The 13,236-nt window shown below is 46.5% G+C and overlaps 1 protein-coding gene and 1 long non-coding RNA gene across 4 annotated transcripts in view; one reads left to right on the top strand and one right to left on the bottom strand.

Moving 5' to 3' along the window:
• LOC126539319 (uncharacterized) overlaps positions 1 to 13,236 on the bottom strand; it is a 361,484-nt gene that overhangs the window by 268,289 nt on the left and 79,959 nt on the right. For all 3 annotated transcript variants that reach the window (XM_050186109.2, XM_055075507.2, XM_050186110.3), the window contains one exon: positions 1,082 to 1,316. In XM_050186109.2, the coding sequence (XP_050042066.1) occupies positions 1,082 to 1,316 (235 nt within the window). The remainder of the gene's footprint in view (positions 1 to 1,081; positions 1,317 to 13,236) is intronic.
• LOC129386962 (uncharacterized) overlaps positions 11,006 to 13,236 on the top strand; it is a 59,668-nt gene continuing 57,437 nt past the window's right edge. Inside the window, exon 1 of the long non-coding RNA XR_008614304.1 lies at positions 11,006 to 11,129. This is a non-coding gene — a long non-coding RNA (uncharacterized lncRNA). The remainder of the gene's footprint in view (positions 11,130 to 13,236) is intronic.

Raw genomic sequence — 13,236 nt, 5'->3', positions numbered from 1 at the left:
GTCTCATTCGGGAGGATTTGGGAATTTGTATCGGACATCCCTGGGACAGCTCACACCTCCTGAGCAAGACATCCAAAAGAGATCTAAAGGGAGTCAGTATATTGTCTGGGAACATGTTGAATAATTTAGTTAAATGTGAGGTTTAACGTACTGTAATTATTAATTAATTTTGACCACCTGAGGTTTTGGTACTGACACAAAAATATTTAAAGCAGAAAGCTGGACTAGTTGGTGGTTATTCATATAAGGGGACATTGCACTAGCGCGTAAAAAAGGACACGGACAGGAACATGAAAAAAGCATTCGGTGTGTTTTCATGTTCCTGTCCGTGTCCTTTTTTACGTGCTAGTGCAATGTCCCCTTATGCAAGAATATTGTATCCACTTTTTTGCTTTTGAGATAGCTGTCAACCCCGCAGCTATATTGTCATGCTAGAATTCCTAGAATACCAAAATATCACCAATATTCTCTTGGTGACCGTATCAAAATGCACGCCAAATGGAGCAGGGCTTCTTGGCGTAAGGTTTTTTTACAAATCACTTGTGCACGTCACGAAAATTGGAGGTAGTACTCACTAACCACTGACAGGGACGCGCCTGTCCGTCTGGTCCAATGTCACAAGTCACAAGGCATTCACAATGCGGCTTCAAATACTGCACCGACACGCATAAGAGAGAGAGAGCTCGTTAATGAAAACCAGAGAGGTTTGCCACTGCCAGCGTAGTATTCGCCTACACACTCTACTCTGCAAGGAAGGGAAGCCCGTCCAGGGACAGCCGCATTGCCTCAAAATGAGCATAGCCTGTTGTGCGTCTCTCGTAAAGTCATACTACTCCAAAGGTAGGCAAGAAGCATGGGTACAAAAGGATATGCAATGCAATACAGCATATGTATCACAAGCAGAAAAGCCAAATGATTCTGCTGTTCATTTGGCTCGCTTCAGTGGTCGCAGTGAGCAGCGCATGACCGGTATAAATAAAATTACGTTAGACTATCCAAGAGTGTAGCGAGATTGCGCATGTTCCAATCATTTGCAATCCTCAGTACAAAGGCACAAGTGCAAGTGAGTCACCTAACTCACCTGTAGGTAACGCTGACGTGGGCAGAGGCGGTGCGGGTGACGACGGTGGCGAGTCATAGCAGCTGTGCCGTCCAAGTGGCCAGCTGATCCTCTGACAGCCCGGGTTGCGTGGCGGCAGAGGAGGCGCCAGAACAGGGACCTCGGTGTCGTCATACGCCACATCTTCGTCCAATGGCCTGGGGAACAGGCTCAACCGTGAAGACACCCAGCAGTCGATGGTCTTGCGGCGCACGGCCTGAAAGTGGATCACATGCAGAGAGGTTGCTGTACCGTCTGTGCCTTTCATTAAAAGCATCTACAAAGATAAGGCAAAGCTAAGGACACACAAGCTTCTTAATCACCATTAAAATGCATTGTACGTATGTAGAGATCAGCATCTTCAGTGTTTATCCAAAGTCCGGCATGCTCTTGTCCATTTTTATTTTCAGCCGAAAATCCATTTTTATTATTATTCCAGACTAACTCTCAGTGTTTCCACGGTGGATAATACTAAAAGTTAAAATTGCCAGTTCTTTCCAGCAAAAAATGTTCACTTATTTTGTGGCCAGTGCTGTATTACTGCAGAGACTGTGGTTCAGAACTGTAGTTGCGTTCAACAGGCAGGATAATAAAGTTTTTTTTGAAGAAGCCTAGCAAGGGCTAAGTACTGCATATTAACAGTGCCTGCTGAAATGTTACTATAGGGGCAGTAATGAGTGAGTGCACTTGATATTCCAACGCAGGTAGAGACTTATTTGTACCACTATCCGAATACTGCAAGTAGCACGCATAAAAATCATCAGAATGAACATGCATTTCAACCTTTCCCAAAAGCTAAGCACGAAGATACAGGGACTTTAGAACGGTATAAATTGGGCCAGTTGATGATGTATATTTGATTCAACACAAACTTCCAGTCTTTGTTGGCCTCACTGTATAAAAAGTGTCTCAACTGGCATTTTGTGGTACAAGAACGGCTGCCTAGATAACTCAGCAAATTTTCTTGATGTGGATGATGGCTACGTTTGAGTGTCACACCTATTTGATGGCTTGAATGCGGAGTGGGCACATTGTGGTTACTTTCCTGAGCTAAAATTAACACCGTCAGCAGTTTTACTCACCCTTGTACATAGACGGCGTCTGACACACTTTAAACAATACAACCATACTGGTAACAAATCTGCTCATGCGACTAACATAGGTTGGCAATAAAATGTCACGACAGCAGGTCCCTGAGGGCTTCCAAGAATACTCACCTTTGACTCAGAAGGAAACAAGACAGATTTTATTCGTTTCAAAGTTGCTGAAGGGACAAATCTTTCACCAAGTTATTGTACTCTGTCCACGAAACATTTCACCGTGAGTTCGATGTAGCTTTCTTGTTTTGCTCCTTCGTCAGTGAATGATTAAATGCGTTGCATATTGCTCGGTTCCCTATAGTCAACTTCCCCGCAGTACAGCTTTATTTTGCGGTGAAGCATACACAATGTATTGCTGTCAAGCAATTCCGCCATACAGTCAAGCAAAACCAAGAGTGGGAAGGAGACAGAAGCGCCATGAAAAGAAAGCACGCGAACGCGGTTTTCAAACCCGGACAGGCAAGATATACATTATCGTAATTCACGCTGATTTGCGTACTTCTGAGACCTAAATTAAGCATGCGACTGCTCTTTCGCGTGATCACTCTTATTCAGTAGTGACGAAGACAAGTCCCTTTGTCGAAACGTTTGTTCGCCAGCGACATTCCTTGTTCTACCACTGCTCAGGTCATGAGTCATGTTCCCATGAGCATATGCAGGCACGTAGTTCGATGGCAACGAGGTATGATTGGCAGCAACTATACGACTGAAAGTTGTGTGTGGCATTTCTCTAAGCCAGCAAGCAGGCGCGTAGCCAAGACAGTGTTCTTTCTTTCTTCCTTTACTTCTTTTCTTTTTCTTCTTTCTTTGAGGGGGGGGTGGGGGCGGGGGCTAAGCTTCCGATGTTCTCTGTTAAGTTTCCCCATGTTTAGTGCATAATAATACAATTATTACATTGAGCAGGCCTGAAAGCGTGTACCATCCTGTACATGTCTGGGGCGGGCGTTCGAAGGATATGCGCCTTAAGTTTTCGTTCATAGGCGACGTGCCAGACATAGAGAACGGCGCCGGCCAGAAAACCTTCGGGGGGGGGGGGGGGGGGGGGGCTGCTGAAGCCCGGTCAGTCTCGCTCTGGTCCAGTCAGTACGCCACTGGTAGCAGGAAACAGCGTCCATTTCGTGTCCTCTGAATCACTGTATATTTCAGTACATGGAGAGACGTACGACGGGGCACAGCTGGCGATCGAACACCTTACGATCGTTTCAGTGACAGAACTCACAGCTCGTTTACTTGGCATCAAGCTCGGAACTGTACTCATGTTGAAAACTGACGAAAAACTCTGCGTGCAGTGGCTAATTAGATGAATTTGAGACAACTTACGTCAATAATTATGCCCCAAACGCGACAATTCGAAACGTAAACCAGCGTTATCAGTTACTTGTGCCGTTCAAATCGTGTAACATGGCTCTAAATTATACATAAACATTTTAGTCATGTAAGAAAAAAACTTACCAAAATCGCACGGTGTCGTTGCTGCCGTTCTCGCAAAATCGAGTCCAAGTGACCCGCTCAAAAGTTTGGCATTTGGCGCTCACTTTTGGCGCGAACCAACCGAAAGGAACCGCCGAGCGCAACATCCGCGTTACACTGTAGCGCCACCTGGCTACTGAGCAACCACGGTGACTTGTAAAAGATGATTTTAAATAAAACGCTGCCTCAATTTTTTCATACTAACTTATACGTATGCATCGAAATACATTTTGTATAAGTATTCTTCACAGTTTGTTTTAGTTTGTGGATATGCCAGCGGCAAATCACGGAGGCCATGTCATTGCTGTCGCGCTAGATTTGAAGTGACGGATGTGTGAGCTTCAATACAGTGCGTAGAACACAGGAACTCTACTGATAATCTGTTTGGCGCGTGTTCTGTATACGCTTGAATCAAGCAAGAATGTCCCTATACTCGTGACCAGTGTCCCTTGGGACGAAAACAAAAAAAAAGTCGCAGTCTCGCCCGAAAGGCGCAGCATCGATTGTGATAGCAAATTAGTAGATAGCTATGCGAAGTAAGCATAGCAGTTTTATCGGCCGTATAAACTTGTAAACATTCGCTCCCTAACTAAATTGACAAGCACGGTGTCACGCGCGCACAGGTAAACATGAACACATCACGCTTCATGACTGCTGTTTCGCGGTCATGGAACGAAACAGTTTTCAAAGTAGAAACTCGCTGTGAACACGCTGGAGTGAGGACTCGCGGCAGCAGCAGCAGCGAGCGAATTGACCTTCGTGCACCTCTCACTTCAACGCGAACGAATCGTCGAAGGCACAGCACATATGAAGCTACCGGCATACGCGCACTCTTCAAACATCGGATATCTTTTTCTTTTTAATTTGTTTATTTCGATAACCTAAAGGCCCAATGCAGGCATTACATAAGGGGGGATTCATCAAAGAAAACTTATAAATATACAACACAGGTTATAAACGGCTGAAGACAGAAATAAACAAGTTAAGAAGCCAGGTTCAAGTTAATAAGGGAAAAAAAATGGCTAGGAACAGGAACTGGAAAATTGCACGTGTAGCAAATGCCACAAGACAAAACGAAAATCGCACCTTCAGAAGTTGCAAAACATGGCATCTAACACTTCACGGAACGATACGGCCGACACGCACACACTAAAAAAGAAAAAAAAAAAGAACGACGCATATCATTTTACATTGGAATTTTCTAAGTATGCCCAAAGAGCTGTTTGAAATGATGATGTTTCAGCGATAGCCGTCATGCTAGAAGGAAACGAATTCTACTCTTCGATAGCCAGGACCAAAGGTGAGTATTTGTATCGTTCTGTCCGAGCGAAAATGGGTTTAGTCTTCTTCATATGATCTACACGAGCCGATGTGTGCGGCGCCGGGAGAAGATGTGAACTTGCAAATGGTGTGTTGCTGTGGTAGAGAGTTTGGAAAAAGGATAAACGGCTGAATTTTTTGCGCATTTGAATATGAGGCTCGCGCGGGCCCGCGCACTTTGGCACGACAATGGTTGCGGGCAAACCGGATAAATTTAAGTTCAAGGTACGGCACTGTACATTTCTGCAATTTCTGAAAAACAATAACAAACACCATGCAAATTTGGCAAGCGGACAACTTACTCAAGGTAACGTTTAACATCATCACCACTCTCCTGTTGGACTAAACGTCGAAGAGATTAAACATTCGCCGTCAACACCACTGCTAATTATCGTCAAAGCATATATACAGCACAGAAAGTTTCGCTTACATCGATTCCCGCAGTGCATGGGGTCCGCATATTTTTCAACAAGCCCGAGGGGTGGTTCAGGACCCCTTTTGCGTAACCACAGCTTTTTCTCTTCCCCATATCGCGATCCCCGTGCTTTTTTTCTTTTAACTTCGGTGGCGGGCAATAGGCGGGACCAAAGGAAGGCGTCGTTATAGAGAAACATTCAAGGCACATAACAAGATAACTTTCCAAAATCACAGGGTGTTGCTGCCGTTCTCGCGATATCCTGTCGAAGTGCCACACTTAGAAGTTTGGCGATCACTTATGACATGCATACAGCGTAGAACACCAACAGTGTGAACCAACCTAAAGGCAAATAGTTTACCTGCACTATTGCGCCACGATGCCTCGAAGGCGTGGTATTGCGGCGTCTGTGGCATCGCACGCGCGCCGCGTGTTGCTTGCTTTTTGCAGGTATAAGTTACGTTACCACTCAACAACAATACTACCCTTTCACGATATGCGCCTATAGCACGGGACAACCACAAACCCCGGCATCCATTCGAACCTTACGCCAGAAAAATAATCCAGCCATAATGAAACTATGCTTCTACAAAGCATATTTTTGAAGGTGCTGCGTTTCTGTAACAATTTTTGTGAATGCAAAGTGATCTGTACAGTTTTTTATGTTTTATCGACGTTGTTAAGGAGAGTAGCACGAGGTTGTCCAAACGGGAGGGTGGTATCTCTCGCCATTATTTTATTGTTTTATTGTGACTGACATTTACTGCGAATGACTGTGTCCATTAATGGATTCGCTTTCTCCCAATGCACATTTGAGTGGTGCCTAAGGTCATACAATAGCGGAGCCATTATACACGCTCAATGTTTTAGAAGAATTGAGACAACTTTGCTTCACGGCTTTATAACACATAACTTTATCAGCAACATTAGCGTGACTTCGTGGTGGATGGCCTTAAGTGACGCAAGGCTCAAGCCTCATTATATTATATTTTTTCACTAGCTGCTTGATTGAGCACTTTCTAAAAGGAAATTAATCCTTGTGATAAAACAAATCTAACAACTAATCAGGTTAGTCCTGTGCAATGTTTGGCAACCAGTTCGTGGCACGCTGTTGCCTGCAGTACGCAAGCTGCTTACAGTCTTTGAATGCATGCACATTGTGCACCCTGCTTAATTCGACAGCATGATTCAAGTTATGCAGTGACTCTGACGGCTACAGAAGACAGAAGCGATCTAAAATACCATTCCTTGGATACGTCAGTAGGCACTTCCACTGCAGCACTGTCTGTCCCTTGGCACATCTCAGCTATCCCTGCACATAGAAGAACCCGCTTTCTTATCAAGTTGCTTGCAATACAGTGCTCAATGCGAGTAACGCTGCGTTAATCGCTATGTGCAGTCAGCATATGTTCCAAGGGCACTTCTGCTGCCTCTATTAAAACTGTAACATTATATATTCATGTTGACCCTCATTTCCCTGCAGAACTTAGCTGAATTCTGTAGAAATCTGTCAGGATTGACTGATGGGCGAGTTGGTTCTTTATCACAGAAAGAACAGCGCCATGTGCGTGCGTGCGTGCGTGCGTGCGTGTGTGTGTGTGTGTGTGTGTGTGTGTGTGTGTGTGTGTGTGTGTGTGTGTGTGTGTGTGTGTGTGTGTGTGTGTGTGTGTGTGTGTGTGTGTGATTTCTCCCCTGTGTTCCCTCTTGAAACTCTGTCAGCTCAGGATAGCCCGTTCCCTACTCGTAAATTGCTTTTTGCATGCCGCCGCATACATCTACAAGGGTCACTTTTCCGGCAACGATTTGCACTTCGAACTGCATTGAGGCACAAAGCACCATCGCCGAGTTCTTTCCTTTTTTTTCCTTTTGACGGCGTCCTTTATAATGAGCGCTAACACGACGGAACTACTCAAAAACAAGTGGAACGGTAACCTAGGAATGTAACGACTCTGGCTCTATCACATCTTTGCTTTCTCAACTCGAATGCTCAAACATCTTTTGCATATCTAGAGAGTTGACATGACCGGCCAGTATCCGCGTTCCCGATCGCAGGGCCCTATTTCGAACTAGCGAAAGGATAGCGCAAGGCGACACTTCCGGGTAGCGTATTTCCAATTGCTAGTAGGTACAGCGGGGCGTGGCACTTGCGGAGACGACGGACGTTTGCGCGCGTGCACGAGTAAGAGCGGGTGCGAGAGAGGAAGTGTGAGGACCTTTGCTCCCTGAATATGCTACTCTGCCCAGGCACTACGGAGGAGTTTCTTAGCGCGTGTTGTAGTCGCTTGTCCCTAGGCGTGCCGGCAGAAGTCGCGGTGCGCGGTAGTGCTGAACCTAGCATCGCAAGTTGGCGGCTCGACGCAATTATATTTATTCAATCGTATTTTTTACTAATTAAGACAATGTGCCATTATTTCGCATTATTGGCGGCGCCTCCAGGACACCAAACGGGGACATCAAAGCTAGAACCCGGACTGGTCCGTGGGTTGGGGCTCGCCGAGGCCTGCCAGGGAAGTGTGAGATCGGCTGTCTGCTTTCGCGGACAGCCAATTTTTTATGCGAATACACACTGGCACGCTTCGGCCTCCGCGGCCCCAACCCACGGGCCGCCCTGCTTCCAGCTTTGATCCCCCCGCTACCACTTGGGTGCCCCGGAGATCAGCGCTGGATTAAAGGGGGGGGGGGGGCTAAGGGGGCTGCAGCCCAGGGCCTCAACTCGGACAGTAGGATAAGGGGGCCCATTTATTCTAACCTGCTTAGTATATGGAACCGTGGGCAACGGAACTTCGAGCGACATGCAATGAAGCGAGATAACCAGAACGAGCAGACGGGCCCCCCCGCCCGCCTAATGTAACAGCATGCGTTTAGCCTGGTCATTTGGGGAGAGCTTGTCGAGATGCAAAAACATGAATCCCCCGCCACCCCGGCGGGACCCTCTTTCTTACGAAGCGAGGTGCGTTTGCTTGGAAGAGTTTTCGTGGTTTCCTGTCAGTCCGTCTGTTCAGTGCTGTCTGGAGAGGAGGGGCAAGGGGGAAACACCTAAAACGTAATGTGGGATGAGGACCTAAATCGCCCTTGCCCCTCGTCACCACCACGCCACCCTCCACCTCTCAAATAGTTCCGCCGCTGTCCTTCTCATAGAAAGGATGTGCTGCAGTACCCAACATGCAGTGCCTCCCATTCGACTTTTCTTTACCGTGATGGTAATATGGGCGGGGGAGGATGAGCCCGATAGCAGATGATGATGAGTCTGATGGCAGACTCTAGGCAGGAAAGAAAAAAAGACGTCACACGTGCTTTTGTCCGCGTGCCGTGGGGCACGGAATGTTCACTGTTCGGGCTAGAGTTGTGGAAGAGTGGAGGGGGAAGTTGGAGAGCTGGACACAAAGGCCTGTCTCCAGGGCCCAGGCGAACCCGGACGGGGGTTCTTGAATAAAGTTTATTCTCTTTCTCTCTCTCTCTCTCCAGGGCCCATTCCTGCCTAGTGGCTGCGCACCCTCGCGCGCGCTCGACGGAAAAAGTAGGTCCGACTGGCCGCCGAACTTTCCACAAAGAAGTAGAAAAAGATTATTCAGAGGCGACGGAGGGCGCGTAACTTCGCCCGCGCTAGGGGTCGCCCTCTCCCCTTCGTTCTCGCGCTCGGAGTCGACGGGGCGAAAGAAAAATCGAGAACCTCCTAGAACAGACGATTGTTCCTAGCCAATAGGAAGACAAGACGGGAACGGGAGAAGGAGTGAGTTTGTACGGAGAAGGAGGGAATTTGTACAAGGAACTCTCTGCGTATGTGAACGCCTGTTTGGCGCTAATAACAAACAGACGCGACGCGCGTCTATAAAAGGAAGTTGATCGCGGGCTACGATTCCGCCCCGAGCCGCCGGTTAAGCTTGCAGAAGCCCGCCCGGTGAGGAGCTCCCGGGAACGCACCTCTCGGTCAGTCACGGACCAACCAGGCAGCGTGCGCCAGTCATCGGGACGGCCTATTGCTGACAGAAGTTGGGAGTGAGGCCTCTCTGGCACAGCAGGCTGAGAAGTTAGTGAAAACCTACAAAAATGATTTGGGGCCAGCATTTTCCGCTGAAATCGTTCAGTTTGCGAACTTTCTGCTATATTCTGTGTGCCAGGACACGAGTCCGCTGGGAATAATGAAGTTGCTGCACGAAAGAAAGCTTATTGATGTGTTTCCGAACCTTTCTATTGCTTTGCGAATGTGGCAAATGTTGCTTGGAATGTCGCATACCCGTGGCAAACTTAGGGCGAACGATCGTTTTCCAAGTTGTCACTGATAAAAAATCGCCTTCGTTCGAGCCTCCTTGACGACAAGGTGAACTCGCTTGCTATCATGTCCATTGAAAGTGACCGATCTATCTTTCGAACAGACTATATCTGATTTCGCCAAAGCGAAGGCGCGATAGATGCCATTTTAAAAGAGGACTGTTTGCGCTATACAAGAATAGTTTCAATAAGTTCGTTCTGTCGCCTCCCAGCCTCCACGTTGCCAATGAAACGCTGAGCAGTGTAATTCAAGATATGCAAATCTTCGTTGTTCGTCTCTTGTTTGTTCTTCTTGTGATATTTAGCGTGCTTATAAAGAACTGTATTTTTGTTATTTTTGATAGTGCCACGTTTATTTGGTGTCGTCCTTGCTTGTCTTAGCTTGAACGAAAATATTTTCAAATAACGTTTTGTAATTACAGTTGGTAATTTTCATCTGTATTCTAGTGCAGTTTTACGGTGTTAGTATATCCTTAAGTATTGTATATATCTATTGCATATTTATAGAGTAACGTGTATAACGATTACTGCAGTCTGATGCTTGAATTTTAATAAAGAATGTTTTGGATACAACCATATATGCGTCTCTTCACGGGAGGCGACGACGACGAATTAGCGATACAAGACAACAGGGACGGACTGGTCACGTACCACGACATACTGACACAAAGCACGAAACAAAGAAAAGCATACCCACAACCGCACAAACAACTCGATATGTCTCAAGAAACAGATTGGAGCAGTTTGCAAACCAGAACCGTCACCCTGCACACTTAAATAAAGTAAATTCCAGACAATACCCATATGCGAAGTGCAAGCTCTGCGAGCACGAACACGCAGACATGGCACACATCTTATGGAAATGCGCAGAGATCAGAGCAATACACGTAGGACAACATAGAACCTGGCCTTCTCGAGGAGCGATGGCTAAGCGCTCTGACAAGCTCAGATCTACACGACCAGCAATGGGCAATCCAGCGGACCCAGGCATAGAATAAAAAACCAACTGGCCCAGGTCCGGGTGGCCTGAGCCCGGGCTGGCAACCTAGCAGGTGCTTTTCTCAATAAAGTTTCTTTTTTTCCCGTCCGTTACAGCTCACACGTACATCCGTCAATTCAAATCTACCGCGACAACAATGACATGGCCTCCGTGATTTGCCGCTGGCATATCCACAAACTAAAACAAACTGTGAAGAATACTTATACAAAAAGCATTTCAATGCGTAGGTGTAAGTTAGTATGAAAAAATTGAGGTAACGTTTTATTTAAAATCATCTTTTACAAGTCACCGTGGTTGCTCAGTAGCCAGGTGGCGCTACAGTGTAACGCGGATGTTGCGCTCGGCGGTTCCTTTCGGTTGGTTCGCGCCAAAAGTGAGCGCCAAATGCCAAACTTTTGAGCGGGTCACTTGGACTCGATTTTGCGAGAACGGCAGCAACGACACCGTGCGATTTTGGTAAGTTTTTTTCTTACATGACTAAAATGTTTATGTATAATTTAGAGCCATGTTACACGATTTGAACGGCACAAGTAACTGATAACGCTGGTTTACGTTTCGAATTGTCGCGTTTGGGGCATAATTATTGACGTAAGTTGTCTCAAATTCATCTAATTAGCCACTGCACGCAGAGTTTTTCGTCAGTTTTCAACATGAGTACAGTTCCGAGCTTGATGCCAAGTAAACGAGCTGTGAGTTCTGTCACTGAAACGATCGTAAGGTGTTCGATCGCCAGCTGTGCCCCGTCGTACGTCTCTCCATGTACTGAAATATACAGTGATTCAGAGGACACGAAATGGACGCTGTTTCCTGCTACCAGTGGCGTACTGACTGGACCAGAGCGAGACTGACCGGGCTTCAGCAGCCCCCCCCCGAAGGTTTTCTGGCCGGCGCCGTTCTCTATGTCTGGCACGTCGCCTATGAACGAAAACTTAAGGCGCATATCCTTCGAACGCCCGCCCCAGACATGTACAGGATGGTACACGCTTTCAGGCCTGCTCAATGTAATAATTGTATTATTATGCACTAAACATGGGGAAACTTAACAGAGAACAACGGAAGCTTAGCCCCCGCCCCCACCCCCCCCCTCAAAGAAAGAAGAAAAAGAAAAGAAGTAAAGGAAGAAAGAAAGAACACTGTCTTGGCTACGCGCCTGCTTGCTGGCTTAGAGAAATGCCACACACAACTTTCAGTCGTATAGTTGCTGCCAATCATACCTCGTTGCCATCGAACTACGTGCCTGCATATTCTCATGGGAACATCACTCATGATCTGAGCAGTGGTAGAACAAGGAGTGTCGCTGGAACAAACGTTTCGACAAAGGGACTTGTCTTCGTCAGTACTGGATAAGACGTGATCACGCGAAAGAGCAGTCGCATGCTTAGGCCTCAGAAGTACGCAAATATATGTGAATTACGATAATGTATATCTTGCCTGGTCAGGCTTGAAATCCACGTAGGCAGTGTTCGCGTGGGCCCCCTTCCCACTCTTGGTATGCTTCACTGCACGGCGGATGTGCTTTGCCGCAATACAGTTTGTATGCTTCACAGCAAAACACTGCTGTATTGTGGCAAAGCTTATCATAGGACATTTGTTTGGCACGTTCGGGCTTAGGCTTACTAAACACATTATTTTTGGCGCAAAGCCGAAGAACACGAAGCTGTGAAGCAGGGGAACTGGAAAAATGAGAGAGAGATGTGCCAATTATCAACTGTTTATTAGCAGACAGATGCAAAAACAGACTTCCACGCACGCGTATAGTAGAAAATGCGTGACATGGAAACACAGCATCATGATATCAGTCTTTCGAAAAAGCACATTTCCAAAAAAAAAAAAATAAGAACAATTTAATTGATGTGTCACTAACACAAGCTGACCCTTTCTTTCGGGTAAGAAACACCTCCAATAATTCTCTCACTTTATCCCTGCTCTTGCCTACAAGATTAGATAGACGGAAAATAAGTGCACAGGAAGACACACACGAACAGCCAAGAAAGACTCAGGACAGGTGCTAACTCACATCTATTTTAATTTGCAGCCATGCCTGCAAATATATGCAGAAAGGGTGTCATGCGCAGTGCATAACAACAATGGAAAAACATAGTGACAAGGTAACCCAAATCCATAAACCTACAACACACATTCAAGAGACTCGATTTCTGCCCTGAAGAGCTTCACAGACATATTGCTCACACATTTATCTTCCTTTTTCCTGATATAAAAGGCTTCCAATAGTTCTTGCGCAGTCTTATCGCGACCTTTGCCTAGAATTCTTATGTCACTCAGTCGCGGTTCACACGCTGTGCAGTTGGTTCAATGATCAGCCAAATTTATCCCACCTCCCTTAATAGCCGTCAAATGATTCTATGCCCGGTCATTAATGCAGCGCCCAGCCTGGCCTATGTAAGCCATCCCACCGGTCAAGGGGATCTCGTACACGACCTCTGTACAGCAGTTAACTGCTTGGCATGCTTTTTTCTGCATCCGCTTGTATTTCCATCATGCGAAATTCGCTGGCGTGGCTGCAAATTAAAATAGATGCCGGTTAGTGCCTGTCCTGTGTCTT

Source organism: Dermacentor andersoni, chromosome 11 (assembly GCF_023375885.2).
Source record: "Dermacentor andersoni chromosome 11, qqDerAnde1_hic_scaffold, whole genome shotgun sequence".
Taxonomy (NCBI): domain Eukaryota; kingdom Metazoa; phylum Arthropoda; class Arachnida; order Ixodida; family Ixodidae; genus Dermacentor; species Dermacentor andersoni.
The sequence above is the reverse complement of the archived record's forward strand: the minus strand, read 5'-3'. Positions and strand labels throughout refer to the sequence as shown.